Source organism: Mixophyes fleayi, chromosome 6 (assembly GCF_038048845.1).
Source record: "Mixophyes fleayi isolate aMixFle1 chromosome 6, aMixFle1.hap1, whole genome shotgun sequence".
In the NCBI taxonomy this organism is placed as follows: Eukaryota; Metazoa; Chordata; class Amphibia; order Anura; family Limnodynastidae; genus Mixophyes; species Mixophyes fleayi.
In genome coordinates, this window is record NC_134407.1 from 27,095,941 (window position 1) to 27,115,542 (window position 19,602).

Here is a 19,602-nt window from a genome sequence, read left to right on the forward strand (position 1 = left end):
CACTATACACACGGAATAAAATCCCGGTAACATCTTTATCTTAGCTCCAAGATCATAGGAATAAAATCAGTTCCATATTGGAATATATAATTGGAACTTATATCCTATTGAGAATTAGTTCTAGTTCCTCACCTATCCCTTTTTGCTTTTAGTGTGGTTTACATTATATGCTATCCGCTACATATGTCACAATAACTATAGCGAATTACAGTTACTACATCAAATGTTATTTGCTACATTCGGCATTAAAATTATAACAAATGATAGATGCATAACAATAATGAATGACAGTTGATGGACATTAATACGCTACGCATAGGAAAAGGATTTATAGTGATTTATATCCGATTTTCTTGTCTCGTAAAGCTGTACTAATATTACACTATTAAACGGCAACTACATAATATAGTTATAACAAATGATAGATGTATAACAACAATAAATGACAGCTCATGGATATTAATATTATTATTATTATTATTATTTTTTATTTTTATTTAATATGCAAAGCATAGGAAATGGATTTGTAGTGATTTATATCCTATTTTCTTGTCTCGTAAATTGGTACTAATATTATATAATTAGACTGAAACCACATAATATTGAGGGGTTAAGTCAGTAGTGAGACCATTATAAAGTCAGCATATATATGGAATGACACTTACTGATACCAGTACTGCTGCCCCCAATAAATCTGTGACCAGGAGACTTTTTGAGGTGTAGTCAGTTTTTATACACCAATACCATATCAAATTTTATTCTGTTAGTTATATTTCGCTGTTTTTTTAGGATATTTTAGGAATCACAATAAAGGTTAAGTTTTATGGACTTTTGATCCCCCAACATTTTTGAATAATAACATACTTATGTGGAGTGATTAGTGCATCGTATTAAACCAACTTTTTATTTTCTCTGTCTTAATCTGATACAATGGGTTTGTGATGCACCCCTTAGTTAAGAATAATTTCTGAAGGATATACAAGAATTTCTATTCAATAAGGGTATTATCACTCCTCAAATAATTGGTGTGACTCCATTTCTCCTTTTTCCTTTAGCTTTGTAATCTTTAGATTCAGAGTAATAATAATAACTGTTGTGACAGAATTAGGGGTCTATTTATTAAAGGGAGTAAAGCCCTAAATCCGGTGAGTTTTTGTTGGATTTAGGGTTTTTCCCTTTTTATTAAAGCTCCCTGACAGGTGAAGACTATCACCGTTGATAGCCATCATCGGGGACCTCTGGAGAAGCTTTTCTATTTATTGTGTACAGTGGAGGTACAAGTACTCCTTATCACATTACAATCACATATTTTTTTTTAATAAAATTTATTTATTTTTTTTTTATTTTTATTTTCTTTATTTTTTACACTTTTCTGAAACAATTTTATATTTATTTTTTTAATTAAATCTAACCTTGGGCTTCCAGTTGTAGTGCGCATGCACAAGTCTGCAAGCCTACTCCTGCATGTGCAGATTGACCCCAGACTTGCCTTGAGAGTGATAAGACTCTTCATACCGCTGCCAGCCACTATCGCTGGGGAGCTGAGCTGTGCACACCTACTCCAGCAAATTTTTATTAATAAATTGTGTTGTACAAGATTTTTTCTCTGCGATAGGCAAAAAGGAAATCTTCAGCATCACAGGATCATGATAAATAAACCCCTTACTCTAGGTTTCTGCATTACTTAATTAAAAAGCCACTCACTAGTAAATTAGCAACTTTGAACGGATGTACGCATTCCTGATGTTATATCAGTAAACATTGTTTTCAAACAGAATTCTATCTTCTTTAGTACAATAGCTGAACAAATTTGGTTGCAGAAACTGGATTCCCTTATTTACACAAATAAGGAAATGTGAATATCCATTAATGTATATGAGTCTATGCATGTCTTTGTAACAAATACATTTTATAAAGACAAAGTGAAGTAGTCTTTCACTACATCTACCATATATTTACTCATGCTCAATATACTTGTAAACAGAATCATGTTCATCATGATATTGAAAGAGCATCATCATTCGTCAAGGGTAGAATTGTGAGAGACGTTGACAATGTGTTTAGATGAATGTGACAAAGAGTTGTGGTAATTTTCAGTGTGATTTTATAGAACAAAAATGTATTTTAGGACACAATTCACTGCGAACCAGAGGGGTTTGGAGACAATGGGCACGATTCACTTTGCAAAGAAAGGCAAAAAAGTGATTACGTTTTCTCCTGGAGAAAACCATGTTACAATTCAAGGGGTGTATATTAGTTTATTATTTTGCTCATAAGTTAAATACTGGCTGTTTTTTTATGTAGCACACAAATGCTTGATAGCTTTATTTTTACACTGAAATGAAAAGTTGATATAGGACATGTCCTACCCCAACTATAAATCTGTCCCAACATTTTAAATTTAGCTCACCCTCCAATGCAACATGGTTTTGCCAAGGTGCAAAGTTACTAATTTTTTGCTTTACTTTCCTTAATGAATCAAGCCCAATCTGTACAAGACAAATCTTACCCAACAATGTGACATGAGCCCTTTCAGAATCCTTCAGAATGTTTTCAGGAACTATTAGAGAGATCTCCTCTGTCTTAGAATACTCTGCAATATAAAGATGAGAAGGTTTTTTTTACACTGAATTAACTTTAAAAAACATTAAAGTTTAAGTATTCATCAATTCAAAATGGCTATTTTCATCATTTTAATTTGCAAAACATATGCAATTCATCTGTTGCTAATCAATATTTAGACACATTAGTTTTGAAGAAAACTACTGAGATTAATTTCTTACTCAATTTTATTTTATATTAAAAAAACACTAAATGCAAGCACACATTATGATAGCAGTTGTTAGAGGAATAGACAGCATGTTTATTTATAAACAAAACAAAATTAGTAACGACATGACACCGCTAGTATAGTTTGCTATACGTCTCCATCACCCGCCTCCTGTTATGACATTAACCCCTCACCTTCTCCCTCTTGGATACAGAGCAGAGCACTTTGAGATTTCTCCTCCAGGATACCTCCGGGCTGTGAACATCAAAACATGAAAAACAAAAGAGCACATGAAAATGAATTGTAATGTTACCGGTTATCAGTGTTTTTTTATGAGATTTTATTTCCACATAGACTGTTTATAATGCCATGTAGACCCCCATATAGTATGGACATAAGCTGAATAAAGTACATTTCATATAAAGTTAAACAAATAGTAATGCTATATAGACGTGTCAAATAATAACATTTTGAGGAATTCTTAGAAATCAATGTATATGTAGTTATAAGGCTGCAAAACTGTGGTCTCCACAATGCGTATGCTTGAGATATATGGCCTCATTTGGAATTATGAATAAATCATTGGCAACTGCAGGGAGGGGGAGAATTAAAATGTTCAGACAGATTTAGGGTTGGTAGGAGTAGCCCACCCTAGCTCAATTCTAAATTGTAGGCGAAAATAAAGCTGACCAGATTTTGCGTGCTGAATGCAGAAGCAGACAGAATTTTTCTTACATGCAAAAAATACTGTTTTATTGTGCAACATGGTTTGTCCATGTGCAAATCCCCACCCTCAGCTTGATTTACTTCTAACCCTATATTCTATTGTTGACCATTATTGTGTTTACACTTTCAATTATAAATTTCAATTACTGGGTAAACACAGTGATGTGGAGATTCAAAACTTAGTTCATTTTGATGGAAGAAGCTGGGCAGATTTGGGTTTTAATTGCTACGGGAAACATCTCCCTTCAAATGCAAATGATGTTGTGCTGTATACTAGATATTCAAATGAATTTCAATGCTATTAGTTTGCCAATTTAAGAGACTGTTCTTTAATTAATGGGTAGTCAGAGAGCCTTCTTTCCCCATAAAATGATTTATGGTCACATGAGATGTGGTAGAGATCGGGAGTTGGCTTATACATTCAATGGGAAGCCTTTTATACCAATCAGGTGCGCTTTATCCAAGAGAACACATTGTGCACAAGCAGCAATATAATTAAGACAGTCAGTTTAGTGTGGAATGTAATTTTCCAGATACTGACCTGTACAAGTAAAGGCTTTACAACGGTGTCAGTGCTGCCATGTTTAGGGACAACAGGTATCTCATTCTGACAAAACTCTTTTGTTTCCACAGCCTCTGTCTTCACTGTGATATTTACCTCACCTTGATTGGGATAAAGACAACATGAAATATTTAAACAATGATTAACATTTATAAGCTTAAAAAAAAATGACTATCCCAGGTTAGATGTTATTCCCATGACAATGTATTAAGTGATAGTTTGTTATGAGATCTAGTCAAATGAGTAGCTATTAATATTATACATTATTTCCTACCTACATACAGGTTGTGCTGCTAGATTAGTTTGACCCGTACCTGAATCCCTTGGATGACAGGGACTGGAGCCATGTTCTTGATAGTGCTAGGGAGGCCACCTCCTGCACCAGGTATAGACAAGTGCAGCTGTATACACTGCACCGGGTTTACTACTCCCCGCCCAGGTTGCTCCTGATAGGTGCTAGGAACGACTCTGTATATCTGAAATGGGGGGTACTCTTGCTACCTTCTGGCACCTACTCCAGAGCTGCCTTGTGGGTGAGAATTTCTGGTCAGCGGTGCTGGAGGGTATACGAGACATCGGTATTGATTTCCACCTGCTGATTTCTAAGACTTGTCTGTTTGGCCTGGGCTTGAATCTTCTGTTAGGTAGGAGTGTGATCAGATACGTGATGATCATTCCAGCACTGATAAAGGTTACTATCGCTAGGGGCTGGATGGTTTGTGAGGGCCCTGGTTTTGCTGAGTGAGCAGTCTTGGTTAATGAAGCCATTGGACATGAGCACTTCACCTACCAGTCCGGCAACGATATGTCTAAACATTATAAATTCTGGTCTAAATGGGAAAAATCAAGATACACTATATGAAAAAAAAGTATTCGTACGCTTGACCATTACACCAGGAGGGACTTTAATGACATTGCATGACTTGGTGTGTTGAAGCATTAAGATTTCCTTCACTGAAAATAAGGGGCCTAGCCAAAAACCTGAAAATGCAGTCAGGCAGGTAATGTTCTCCCGGCATCCGTCAAACCCAGACTCACTCATCTGACTGCCAAACAGAGAAGCGTGATTCGTCACTCCACAGAACACGTTTCCACTGCTAAACAGTCCAATGCCAGTGTGCTTTAAACCACTCTATCCCACGCTTGGCATTGGTCTTGGTGATGTGAGGCTTGCATAGAGATGCTCGGACATAGAAACCCATTCCATTAAGCTCCTGTCACCCAGTTTTTCTGCGTACATTAATGCCAGTGGAAGTTCGGAACCCTTCAACTATGGAATCTGCTGAACGTTGGTGACTTTTACGCACCATGCGCCTTAGCAGTTGTTGACCCTGCTCTGTAATTTTACGTAGTCTTCCACTTCGTGGCTGAGTTGCTGTTGTTTCTAAATGCTTCCATTTTCTTATTGCAAAGGTAGCTTCCTATCACAGTACCTCGCTTGAAATCACTAAGCTTTTCAGAAGATACATTTTGTATCACAAATGTTTGCAAATTGAGACTGCATAGCTAGGTGCTTGATTGTATACACCTCAGGGTCTGATGGCAACACCTCTATTCATTAATTAGGAGATGCGGCCAAATACTTTTGTCAATATAGTCAATGCAGAAAGATTTCTAGTGGCCGATTTTGAAACAGATTAAGTATTTCCTCTAAACTTGATATCCACTCCCCACCCCCAAGCCATGCCCAGTGTTTGTTGATACTGTACACTCTACTGTCCAACCCCTGAGTTGTTGCTTATTACTTTTTGTCTTGAGGAGAACAGGAAACCAGAGACCATTTTACTATTTTGGTGCATCATGATGGGCCTGATATTCATTAAGGATCTTTACTTAAGAAACTTCTTATTTCAGTCTCCTGGACAAAACCATGTTACAATGCAAGGGGTGCAAATTAGTATTCTGTTTTGCACATAAGTTAAATACTGACTGTTTTTTCATGTAGCACACAAATATGAACTTTAACTTTCAGTGTACAAATAAGCTATCAAGTATTTGTGTGCTACATGAAAAAACAGTCAGTATTTAACTTATGTGCAAAATAGAATACTAATTTGCACCCCTTGCTTTGTAACATGGTTTTGTCCAGGAGACTTAAATAAGAAGTTTCTTAAGTTAAGATCCTTAATGAATCAGGCCCATCGTGATGCACCAAAATCAGGCCCGATGTTACTACTGTACTGTATGACGAGTGATATTAGTATGGATACCTTTACCTGGGCTACACAATGTTATTTAGATAGGAAAAGTAATTTTAATGTAATTTTCTTGTTCTGTATTGTCTAAAAAATGTTCAATAAAAATATTTGATTTAAAATATACCTGCCCCTGAGAAAAAAAAGGTTTATTTAAATTAATAATGAATATCAACATTTTTTTTCTTCCCGAATGGACATATATAATACTGGCTGCAAAATTGTGTTCTTACCTGTGTATTTTGAGTTGATACCTGCAGCTCAATGATTCTGTTACAATGCGGCTACATTTAGATGTGCTTAAAGTGTATCAACATATGCCTTTAAGTGTATAAGGTCACATACTAGATATGCCAGTCATCATGAACATTATGATGATGACTGAAGAGGTAAAAAACATGCTCACCCCCACCAAAACTGATCCAAGCATCAGCACTCAAAGCCTGGTCTAGTTATAGGTAATGCAGAGGTACAAACAGCCTAGGGTCTCCCTGCAAAATCTGCAACCAGCACCAGGCTATGTAACAAACCTGCAACATGGGATGCCACTGTCATAGTGGTCTGTAGGTTGGTCTGCAGAGCGCTGAACCTCCTGGGTGCCAATTTAAGGTTAAACTGACAAGTAAAATAGTGTAAAATAGCAATTTACTACTCATCGCAGCCAACACTGGTAGCAATGTACTGCTTGGGTATGCTGGTTCTTGCAGAACTACATGTGCCAACATACCCATTGCTACCAGAGCATACTAGGGCTTGAAGAACAGTAGTACAAAGTATTCAATCAGAGCAGCTTTGCTCTGACTGGTTAGGGCATGAAAAAAATGCTCTGATTGGCCATTTGTGTTGCAGCTCCTTTTGAAGCAAATCTGGAGTCATCCAAGAGGATATTTTATTTTGACCACTGGATTACTGGAAAAGAAAGGAAGTAAGAAGAAAAGAAGAAGGAGAAGAAGCAGGAAGAAAAAAAATACTATAAGAACTAGACTTGAAATAAGGTAGGAAAGAGTGAATGGTGAATTTTTATTTAAACTAAAGTACTTTTTACAATGTGTGCAGGTGTGTTTATTTTCTTGTACTTCACAATGGGGCACTATAGGTCCCAGCTAAAAGGTGTAACCGGCCAACATAGAATAGGTCGGATGTGCCACATGCCCTTACTGTAAATCAGGAGCACCACCCCCCCCCCTATTTGCCTCTCCATGCATATAGGCCTAATGAAACGAGGTTGAATTTTAACCTCGGAAATGGACTTCTCTCCATGAGGTCCTGTATGAGATCTTACAAGGCTCTATCTTATAAAAGTGACAAAACTGTCATTGCCACTTTGGGCTCCAGGATCACATCTCACCCAGTTTAGAAGCTTTCAGGTTCCAGTAGAAAGTTTTGCTCTGATCGGCACAGAGACAGCTGCTATACTGGCAGTTTGGGCATGTTGTCTGTGCTAATTCCAGGGTAGGCTGTAGAGTTATTTGAACCTGTCAATATAAAAGATAATTAGAAGCAACTAGTGTAATTGGTAAATGGAATTTCATATTAGTTGTCAATGTACTGACCATCATTATTTATAATCTAATTAAGTATTGTAAGAATTCTAAAATCTTCAATGAGGTAAATATTTTCGAATGCACAATTTGAATTTTAGAGTAACATTTTATTTATTTTATATATAATTAGCCCACTGGATGTACAGGCCACACAACCAATTCGTTTAGGGCCTGAGTCAAGTCCGAACGAAACTTGCATGCAAGTTACTTTTTCTAAAAAGTGTGCAGAATTTAAGCGTATTCCTGAGTGTATTCAAATCAAAGCATATCTCAAGATACATTTCAATTTGACTCTGGGTGTAAGTACGCTCTGGCTAAACGGTACTTTTTGTACGTAGGTACACACAATAGACTGCGGTATACCCACATGCGTATGTATCACAACAGAATGCATTTAAAAAAAAATTGTAACATAAAATAAAAAAGCAACTCTTAACAAAATAATCATTTATATAAATATCTGTTTTAAAAAAAATGTTATTTTGTATGTTAAATACATTAATATAGATGGTTGCAATGTGTACTGTACATACAATGCATTTTTATAGTCTATCTTAGTTGTGTACAGTTGTTCTGTGCTACCTAGTGGCAGGTATACTTAATACTTTGTTTTAATTCTAAGACTATGCCGCTTAAGTCATCACTATCAGTTGGCATTTACACCTAACCTGTAGCTGGTGCAAATGATACATGTGAAAACAAGCGTACTTATGAGAAACCGAGGACCTTCCCTCACCTGTTCCACCTCTCAAGTCCTAGGCAGTCACAAGTGTCATTTGCATTCAGAGATGAATTGTATGCCATTACATTCATTGGCGCAAGGTCCATTTCTGAGCATGACGTATATCCAACTATGAATCAGGCCCTTAGAGAGACAAGTACAGTATACAAAATGCCAAAGAATGGATTTTGTTCAAATGTGATATTTTAGCAACTATCACCACATTTACCTTTATGCATTGCTTTAGGTAATTAAAGACAGAAGCTTTGAGGGTAAATGACTCTCCTCGCACCACAGAGTATGGGAGGGTGAGATCCACAAAGAATGGCTGGAAAACTCGAAGAGATGCAGCAGGAGACAGTCCAAAGCCACTGGGGCCCATACAAAGGGCACCTGCATTCCAGTCAGTGATGGTGTCTGGGGCCTTGTGATGTAGTTCAGCAATGCCAGAGTCTCTGGATAATATAAAGGAAAAATTACTATGGAAGGGTTATTAAAACAGTAAAAAATGTGAGCTGCCTGTGCATTGCCATTTCTCCTTCTTTTGTGATGCTGTGTTATGAGACTTTGTACGCACAACGCGTCAAGATTGCAGTTTGACTTTGGGTTTGCTAAATTTGTCTCCTTCTGTTTGGAGGATCAGAGCATGTATTGCTGATACAAACAGTGACCCTAAGGGCACCTAATGCCATGTTCTGACATTGCCATGTTTGCCATGATGATTTGTATACCAATTTTTTTAGAAAACGACTCACCCAAGAGATGTAAGTTCCCACATCCACGTCTCAGGAAAATATGTTCGAACTTTATCTTTTTCTTTTTCCTTTTCCTGTTCAATCTGTATTGGAACGTGTTGAGCCCTTTTTGATTCTACATCTCCATTAACTACTCTAGCTAACAAAAAGAACAAAGTTAAATTATTTTAATCTTGTTTTTTTTTATGGGTGGCAGTAATTTCTCAATTAGATTCAAAGCGTCATTTAGTAAGCTTACCCTTTTTATTGCTAAGCAATTTCTTCCTCCATAAATAATGATAGCAAGTTACAGGCTTCCTAATGTCATCACTTGCAATTATTTTTAGGCGTATGCCCTGCAATTTAAAGGGAAAAAAAACAACTATTTAGATTTATACTTTTCAAATAATACTTTATCAAATAAATGAATGCAAGAAAGATGAAAACACATCAGTTTATATAATATGTTTGCAGAGTTTTAATATTAACTGTTGTAAATTACTTTTGTGCCACATCCCCAACTCAGTAAGGCATTATTTATTAACATCGCTCTAACACACAAGTATTTAATAAAACCAATTTATATCAGATAGGTAGAAGCTATTGTCTGATTGGTTGCTATGATTTTAGTGATGTTTGTAAATAACCCTCAATGAAAGTATGAGGGATATTTGAAAATGACTTAATGAAACTAATTGAACTTTGCTTTAATATACAGTTGTAATGTCCGTTACGATCGTCATCAATAAAGATTGTCTGATGCGATCATGTGGTTCCAATGCAGAAAGAGATTTAACATTATAATATAGTATAATACAGCAAAGTACAACAAAAAATAACCGATACATTACGCTGCACACTGGATCCAGTAACTGCTCATCAATCCTGAAGTCTGTTTGGTGAGAGAGTGAGAGCGAGTTACTGGGTCCAGTGGCCTTTTATTCAGTTTGGGTTGAAAAAAACAGTGATGATGTCACAATGCACACAAAGATAACACTAAAATCATTCTTTATTGGTTCAGGATTTAGGTTAGTCCGGTACAGTGCAGGTCATAGATCAGTTCAAACGATGCTTCTCCAAAGGTGGGGGTAGCTCACTCCAACATCTGTGTATGTGTCTTGCCTCAGGGAACCGCCGAAAATCTGGTTTGAATTAACTCATTAACAAAGTATTTTTAAGTATTAATCTTATACTAGTGATAACTAGCGATCGCAACATGCGATTGTTTATCCGATGATACCGGATTCCTGCTGGTAAAATGTGGATTAATATAAGATCAAACACAATACATTTCTTATATTGTGAAACTTAATTACCTTTAATTTAGATTTAGCATTGTATAACAAATCTCTAAGTCTTTTATATTAATATACAAAAGAATGTGAGTTGGAACTTTATTAAAAGTGAACTATTTACGAATGTAGGTGTACATATAAGTGTATTTGCTTTGTTTACCTATGCGTAATTAACCCTGGTATATTGTAGCATACTATTCGCAACCTCATGAAATGACTTGCCACCGTCGTCACCTGTTTAAATGTATCTCATATCTCTTTTAGCTCGTACTCGTTGATATTACCTACATGCTCCAAGATTCTATTTTTTTAAAAGGTCTACTTGTCATACCTACATAATGTAGGTTACATGGACAGGACAAACAATAAATTACATTGGGGGAATTACAATTCAAAAAGTCATTGATCTTCCATTTTTTTGAATAACGGTCCCTATATTCTTTAGTTTGGACCATGTATTGACATGCCTGGCATGTGCCACATTTGAAAAAAACATTGGTTTATTGGAAATTCCAATTTTAGATGGTAAGGTGCTATGTACAATACGATCCCTCAGATTTTTAGACTTGCGCCATGTCATGGAGATTCTGTCTCCCAAGATCTTCCAGAGATCATCGCCAGATCTAAGGACAGCCAAATGTTTTTGGAAAATGTTGGTTATCTGCTACCACTCAGAGTAGAATGTACCAATCATTCAGACCTTCTGGTCAGTGTTCTTAGTCTTGGGAGATGGATAAATAAGAGTTTCTCTACTCCTTTTGTTCACTGATATCTCAGCCTTACGGATAATTTGTTTACTATTTCCCCTACACTCCAACCTAGTTTTAAGCTCATCTTCTCTCTGAACAAAAACCTGTTCATTCGAGCATTTGCGTTTCATCCTAAGCAGGTTTAAATCATTGGAGTTAAGGACCCGATTAAATTCCTGAAAGAGGATCTCCTCTCCATTCCATAGAATAAACACATCATCTTTATATCTAAGCCACATGTTTATGTGGCTAGTATCTACAGAATTGGTATCAAGTGAAAACTCTCTCCCTTTCCCACCAGCCTAGGAAGAGGTTAGCGTATGTAGGTGCGCAGGCACTGCCCATCGCAGTCCCTCTAATTTGAAGATAGAATTTTTCTTCAAAGACAAAGTAATTGTTAGTAAATACAAATTTCAGTAAAGTCATAATAAAATTACTTAAATCGTCCCTTTGTCCCATATCAAGAAAATATCTCACGTCTGTAGGCCTTGTTCATGTATTATATATTCGAGTAGAGAGACTCCACATCAAATGATGCTAGCTTAGTTGTTTCACTGATAGTGATGTTATTAATTTTTGCTAGCACGTTAGACGTGTCTCTACCATAAGAATCAAGGCTAGTAACAGTGGCGAAGATGTCTATCAATGAATCTACTAGCATTTTCTGTGAGGCTGCCCATACCTGAAACTATGGGTCTTCCAGACGGGTTATTCTCATCCTTATGGATCCTGGGAAGGACATAAAACGTCGCTAATTTTGGATGGTTAACCCAGAAAAAATCAAATTCTAAGTGCGTTATAACTCCCATTGGGAGTGCATCCCGTATTAGGGTATTATATTGAGACTGATAGTTAGCTGTTGGATTGAATATTAGTTGTTTATAGCAGTCAGCATCATTAAGTTGACGTTAAACCTCATGTAGATACTTGGCCACAATACCACATTACCACCCTTGTCCGACTGTTTTTAATGCCTTCAGTTCTCCCATAGTGAGATTATACTTTTTTTTACATTTATGTTCCTTTTGATGATATAGGAGTTCCAAATCCTTGGACACTAGATCCCTATAGGTTTTTACCTAGGGACATATAGCAATATCGTGCATAAAAGTAGATTTCTTTTTGTTTTTCATCACAGCCGGTGTCTCCATGGGATCTATATCAAGCATAGTCCAGCAATCAGATGTGTCCAATTCCTACAAGATCTGTAAAGCTAGGGCTTCCTTTGCAGAGTTTATTTGTAAATTTTCCGGATTCAAATACAAGTCAAAAGTGGTCACTTGCTCCATTGTTTTATTGAGGAAATATTTTTTCAACAGAAAAAAGAACACCAGATCTTTCTCCCTTTGAAATCTGTTAAAATGTTGGGAGGGTGAGAATGATAAACCCTTCCCTAGAAAGAGATTTAATCGACACTGATGGGCTTATCTGATAGATAGATTAATGACCCTCATAGTGTCTTCTAATAACGTGTTTTTCTGTTGTATCTCCAAGGAGGTTGTTGTTGCACCGGGAGATCCTGTTCTTCCACAGCCTTTCTTTTTCTTGCTTTGGTGTCTCTTCCCTCCCGTCATGTCGGTTTAGGTTCAATACCCCTCCTCCTTCCCTGCGTCATAAACAATAAAAAATCCCATACTGATGTTCGTACCTCTCATTTTCAGATGATTCTACCTCTGATGTACTGTAGCCTGACATGGATATTTTGGCTCTAGGAACATTCCATTTAAATGCCTTATTATATGAATAGTCATTCTTATCCCTTGTGAATTTATTTCGTTTTTTGCCAATAATTATCCTTTCAAACTGATCCGATTCTTGTTTGAACTCATCATACGACTTCTGGAACCGATCTAGGTCCTAATATTGCTTCGGTTTCTCTCCAAATGATGTAGTCTCCTCGGAGTATGAGTGTAAAAACCAAATATCATGTTCTATGAGAATACCCATCAGCTCGTTGGAACATTTAGTTAGAGCAACCTCCCACTTCTTTTTTAATTCTACGTTGGCTAAGTCAAATGCTGGATAGAGTTTGGGTTTCAGACCCCTTGGGATCATTTGGTGTTTCAAGTAGAGATGCTCACTGACCCCCGTGTTTTGGCTTTAGTTTGGTTTTGGATCTGGATTACCTTATGGTTTTAGTTTTGCAAAACCCGCCCTTGCGTGTTTTGGCTTTGGTTTTATTTAGCTATTTTTTACAAAATTAAATTTTTTAGGGTACAATCACATAATTTCGGTATTATTTTGTACATAATGTCACAAATCTGGATAATATTAGTGGATCTCTTGTCTCTGCCAAGATAGAACTCACTCAGGAGTGCGGAGTCTAATGGGTAGGAGGTTTTCGCCAGTGACCCCGCAAGAGGGTATGGCTTTCGCTGCTCCTATCCCGCAGGTCATGGTCTCCTGAATGAATGATGGCAGAGTAGATAGTGGAGCTTAAAACACAATGGGTTGATACAAGTGGTCAGAGAGAATCTGGATACACGAGCTAAAAGTCCTTGGCTCAGTAGTAACACAAGTAGTAGTAATGGTGAAATATGATAGCAGAGGTATAGATGACACGTCTGGACAATTGCAGGTAGATACTGATGCAGTACAGTTGAATGAAAGGCATAACGGTATAGGACCAGCTGATCCGTAGTAAGTAACTCAGGGCAACAGCAGACAATCACTAACACGGCAACAGTTCAGATAGGAGTGATGATGAGATACAACTCGCTAATCCACAATTGGTAACTCATGGAAACTGCAAGGAATACTAATAGAACAACAATTCAACAATGGTAATAATGGAGCTAGAACTCAGCTAGTCTGAAAATGGTAACTCAAAGCATAGTAGGTGAATCACTGTATTAAAGTAATTCTATCGTTTTAAAATAAGCATTGCCCAATCAATTATATGTGTTTCCAAAGCACATGGTGGTTTATTTTAGCAGATGTAAATAATCAACAATTCAATACATTATTATATTGTGATAAAGTACAGTACAGCACAGCCAATACCAAAAGTTACATACATACATACCGCTGCAATCGCTGCGCTTCCATGGGTCCCAATAGAACAGTGTATCTGTTAGATAACTGTGGTCAGAGTAGACTGACCCTGGTGGGGGATACAGCTAATATATACAGTCAGTGTTTCATTGTGAACAATAGAGATGACGTAGCTTGCTTCCATAGGTCCAGGAACAGGGGTTGGCTTCAGGGTAAACAGTTCATAGGCTGATTCAATCTAAGGAATCCAAAGGAGGGGGTCGTCTCTCCAGGGGGTCTGCTCCTTTCATAGTCAGCATCATACAAAGGTTTATTCCCTAATATCAATAACTAAAGTATGCAATGTGCGATCTCTTCACCGACTGCACCGGACAGCTGCTGATGATTAGGGTTTCAATATGATATCAGGCATGACACCTTTCCTATAACCTAAACCTTTAATAACACTAAAATGTACATATAATCATATTCTATAAACTAATAATAAACCAAATGCTATCTGCTCATAAATTACAGTGTAACGGAACCAATATGAATTGTATAAATAACTAAATGTTGTAATGCTAGTGTGTGCGTGCGTACTTTACCATGCGATCGCATCACGCCACGTGTTACGTGGCGTACGCTTCGCAATACGCACGGCAAACCAATATTAAACCAATATACTTTCGTTCATCCAATTATACGACTTCAACAACTGATACAGCGGTCGTTCAGGCATAGGTAGTGGTGAAGTACAACTTAGCTGATCCGTAGATAATAACTCAGAACATAGCAATAGAATCACTGACACAGCGGCAGTTCAAACAGAGGCAGTAATGGCATAGAATTTAGCTGATCCGTAGGTGATGATTAAGAGCAACAGGTGGGTTACTGATACAGCGACAGTTCAATATATATAATTAACGAAGAAATAGAACTTAGCTGATCCTTTAATGGTGATTCAGAATAACATGTGAGATACTGGCATAGCGGTAGATCAAATGTAGAAACAGCAGAGACGTTGAACTAGCTGATCCATAGATGGTGATTCTGAGCAGCAGCGATGAGTACAGGTGCAACAAGCAGTTTATTAGCAACAGTTCAATATGTAGAAGTAACGGAGGAATAGAACTTAGCTGATCCATGCATGGTGATTCAAAGCAACGAGTGAGTTGTTTGTACAGCGGCAGTCCCAGTGAAGTAGTGGTGGTATTGAGCTACCTGAACGGGAGATGGTGATTCCGAGCAGCAGCGATGAGTACAGGTGCAACAGGTCGTTCACAAATGGCAGTAGCTGTGAGGAGTATAGCTGATTCCAGACGTGCAAGCAGCCAACAGGTGAGTCAGACCAAAGGAAGCCAAATCCTACTGAGAGTGAGTAACTCGAAGAACAAGCAAAGGACAGGAAACCATGGGAGGTTTAAATAGTGCTCCAAAATGCTTAGAACCAATGGGAACAGGTAGGAGATCATAATCGAGGGTAACAGGTAGCACATGCACAGAACCAAATACAAATGGTGAATGAAGTTTAGTAGCTTTGATCACCGCTTACAAGAGGAAGGTACCAATGCTGGTACCTGTCTATGGGATCGGCGTGTGACACATACATTAATATTAACCTCACTAACACTAATTTCCAGTGAATTCCATTCAGGAGAGGTAGCATATACAATTGATCAAACCAAGCAGTTCACTTTTGTGGCTGAAGTGCTTATTTTCTTTCGGCCCTCAGCAAACAAGCTAACAATGTAACTCACAATTACGAGAGGTAGCATGTACAATTGATCAAGCCAAGCAGTTCATCCACAAGGAGTGTCACTTTTGTGGCTGAAGTGCAAGTCCAACATGGCCCTCCCTAAACAAGCTAACAATGGGCTTGCTAGAGTAAGGGCAGAAACACACATCAGTGCCAGGAAAGCTTAATGGTGCAAGATGGAATTGTCCTTGGGTCCTCTCACCCACCCATATGTTGGATCTTACAAAGGACATGCACACTTTAACAAACCAAGCACTTCAGCGACAAGGGCTGCCACTTTTGTGGCTGAAGTGCTTGATTTGTTTGGGCCCACACTAAACCAGCTATCAATGCCCCAAAGGCATTGGCCCTAAAGACCAACAGTGCTGTGAAGTGAATTCTACACTGTCAAGATGATGTTGTCATCATCTTCAGCATCATCCTCACCCTCATCATTGTGTACATCATCATCACAGACTATTAATTCATCTCCGCTGGAATCCGCCATTAGAGAAGTGTCAGTACTTGAATGTATTTACCGGTAAAGGCCTTCCTCGTGGAAGATGTAGTTCATTTTAATGAACATCATCTTTTACACATTTTTAGGAAGTAAACTCCTACGTCGATCACTGACAAGGTTCCAGGCTATGCTGAAAACTCTTTCTGAGTACACTGGAGGACAGCTTACGTATTTTAAAGCAAGTTTGTACATGGGTTTCCAAATGGCTTGTTTTTCCTCCCAGTATGGAAAGGGACTGCCTGACATTTCGATATCACTTAACTCTTGAAAATAATTCTCCACCATCCTTTGCATATTAATAGTCGAATCGAATGGAGTTATGGGCAAGGTCACTCTTTTTTTGGTAAAATCTTTCAAACCAAACCAGATGTCAAACTGTCTGCCACCTGCATCATCCCTGCTTCTCTTTGGAAAGTGCAATTTCTTACAAACAGCAGCTGCCTGAGAAACAGAAGGAGGAGTCGTCGTCAAGCCAAGGCCCTGTTCAGCGGTCAACTTGCTGACCAAGAGCTCCTTGCATCTGTTCAGATCTCAGTCATTTGGAAGCAAAGAATCGATGTAGGTCTTAAACCTAGGATCAAGCACAGTCGCCAAAACATAGTGATCCGACTTCAAGATTTTAATAACTCTTGCATCATTGCGAAGCAAATTAAGTACTTGATCTACAAGGCCAACATACTTTGCGGAATCGCTTTCTTTCATCTCCTCCTTCAGTTTGTCAAGCTGCTTTTCCAAAAGTCAAATTAAGGGAATGACTTGGCTCAAGCTAGCAGAGTCTGAATTCACTTCACATGTAACAACTTCAAATGGTTTCAGCACCTTGCACAGCACAGAAAGAATTCTCCATTGTGCAAGACTGAAATACATTCCCCCTCCTTTCCCAATGGCATAGCTTGTGCAATACGCTTGTATGGCTTTGCGCTGTTCCTCCATCCTCTGAAGCATGTACAGGGTGGAAATCCAACTTGTCACCACCTCTTGCTTAAGTTGGTGGCAGGGCAAATTAAATTGTTCTTGGAGCTGCTGCAATCTCCTACATGCTCTGGCAGAATGTCGGAAATGTTTTTTTACAGGGCCACCGAAAGCATCACCTGCACCTCACGGTTATTTTTCAAGAAGCTCTGCACCACCAAGTTTATTGTGTGAGTAAAACAGGAAATGTGATGGAATTCACCCAGCTGTAATGTTCGCACAATACTGTTGGCGTTATCAGAAATAACATATCCTGCGGAGAGTCCAAGTGGTATAAGCCATGTATCAATGACATCCCTTAGTTTGCGCAACAAATTATCAGCTGTATGCCTGTTAGTGAAGCCGGTGATACAAAGAGTAGCCTGCCTGTGAGAAATGTTATGTAGTGGTGTACATGCTGGGCGAATGACCAACCCAGTGGGCTGTCACAGTCATATAATCTTTGGTTTGGCCACTTCCACTTGTCCACATATCTGTGGTTAATTGTACAGTGGGTAGAATGGCATTTTTGAGCCCAATTAGTACATTTTTACAAACGTTCTGGTACAGTTGAGGAATAGCTTTTCTTGAAAAATGGTGTTGCGATGAAATTTTGTAATGGGGACACAAAACAACAATTAACTGGGAAAAACCAGCTGTGTTTATAGTGGATGTTGGATGCAGATCTAACACTAGCATAGTCGCCATGGCGTCTGTGATCCGCTTTGGGACTGGGTGACTGCTCTCATACTTGCTTCCTCTAGCAAAAGATTGTTTCACAGTTAATTAGTTAAGTACTACTGGTCTTCTTCTTGGGCTGCTTATGGGAGGAGCAGCAGCAGCCACAGCAGCAGCAGTGGGACTAACGCTCAAGAATTCTTCAGAGGAATCAAGGATAGTGCAGGAGTCATCGAGCCTTACCAAGTTGGTTGCAGTGCTAACTCCGATCGCTACTGAGCATATTGATGAGGACGGTGTTGTGGGTGTAGATTGCAGGCGTCGGGATGTAGGTGAGAGAAGGGTCCTATCTGATGATGGACTGCTTCTTGTTATTTTTTACCATAACTTTCAGCTTTTCCCAACACCTTTCCATGAACTCGCGTCAAATGGCGTTCATGGATGAGGTTCCAAGATGGTTAAGGTCCCTCCCTCGACTGACTGTGGCTTTACATACAATACAAATTGCTAGACAACTGTTGCAAGTAAAGAGAGATTATCCACACAAGGTTGGGATGTACCTCATTCCCATATCCAAATCGATATTTCGGTGAGGGGGTGCTCTTTTCATTCATGATATGAGAAAAGAGAAAAAAGAAAGCTATGGACTATTTGAGCACTCCTATCCATTCAATTATAATAAAAATTATTAATACGGGTAAATACCTTTATTAATTGCATTTAATTAAAAACCATATCACTATGAATAATGGTTATGTCCTCATTTAATTAGAAGTGAAATATAAAATCAGAAAAAAAGTAAAATAGGGAAATGAAAATGAAGTAGTGTATTAAAAACCACAGAATGAGTGGCCTGCAAAAAACAGGGATCTATAAATGGGCCAAATACAATCAATTCTTGTTGACCTCCATTGATTCAAGAGGTCTATAATATCTCAAACAGAAATCAGCAAGATATACACTAGTATCAGTGGGATTGGAATATCATATATTAATTCTCATATATGCTCGAGGAGACATAAGAGGGTATAGCGCCCCTACTGAGCAAAAGATAAGAAATAAGAGAATATATATATCACAAGGAAAAAAAAATACCTTGGTATATATCGGAATAAAAATCTACCAAGATCCTGCCTGTCTACTTCTCCAAGACATGAATTCCATATACCACAAATTTGCTATTAATGCCAATGGAGATCTCACAAAAATAATTTTTAAATTTTCAATTTTGGAGCTTCAAATCTCCTATTAGTGGTATGGTAACTACAAAGGATCTGGTGATCTATTTCCTATTCTCCCAATGTAATTACAATCATGTATGATCACTTAGAGCAATATTATGCCCATTTAGGATCTTATCTCAAAGTCTAATAGACAGTGCTGCTGATTGAAGTTATGCAGACACTAGCCACATATTTCAGTGTCAGAGAGCGCAAACTGCACCTC

The 19,602-nt window shown here is 38.0% G+C and overlaps 1 protein-coding gene across 1 annotated transcript in view; it reads right to left on the reverse strand.

Moving 5' to 3' along the window:
• LOC142095297 (alpha-2-macroglobulin-like) overlaps positions 1–19,602 on the reverse strand; it is a 115,604-nt gene that overhangs the window by 37,671 nt on the left and 58,331 nt on the right. The window contains exons 17-23 of the mRNA XM_075178255.1: positions 9,512–9,608; positions 9,274–9,412; positions 8,748–8,973; positions 7,602–7,728; positions 4,038–4,159; positions 2,965–3,025; positions 2,510–2,593 (exon numbers count right to left, since the gene is read on the reverse strand). Of these exons, the coding sequence (XP_075034356.1) occupies positions 2,510–2,593; positions 2,965–3,025; positions 4,038–4,159; positions 7,602–7,728; positions 8,748–8,973; positions 9,274–9,412; positions 9,512–9,608 (856 nt within the window). The remainder of the gene's footprint in view (positions 1–2,509; positions 2,594–2,964; positions 3,026–4,037; positions 4,160–7,601; positions 7,729–8,747; positions 8,974–9,273; positions 9,413–9,511; positions 9,609–19,602) is intronic.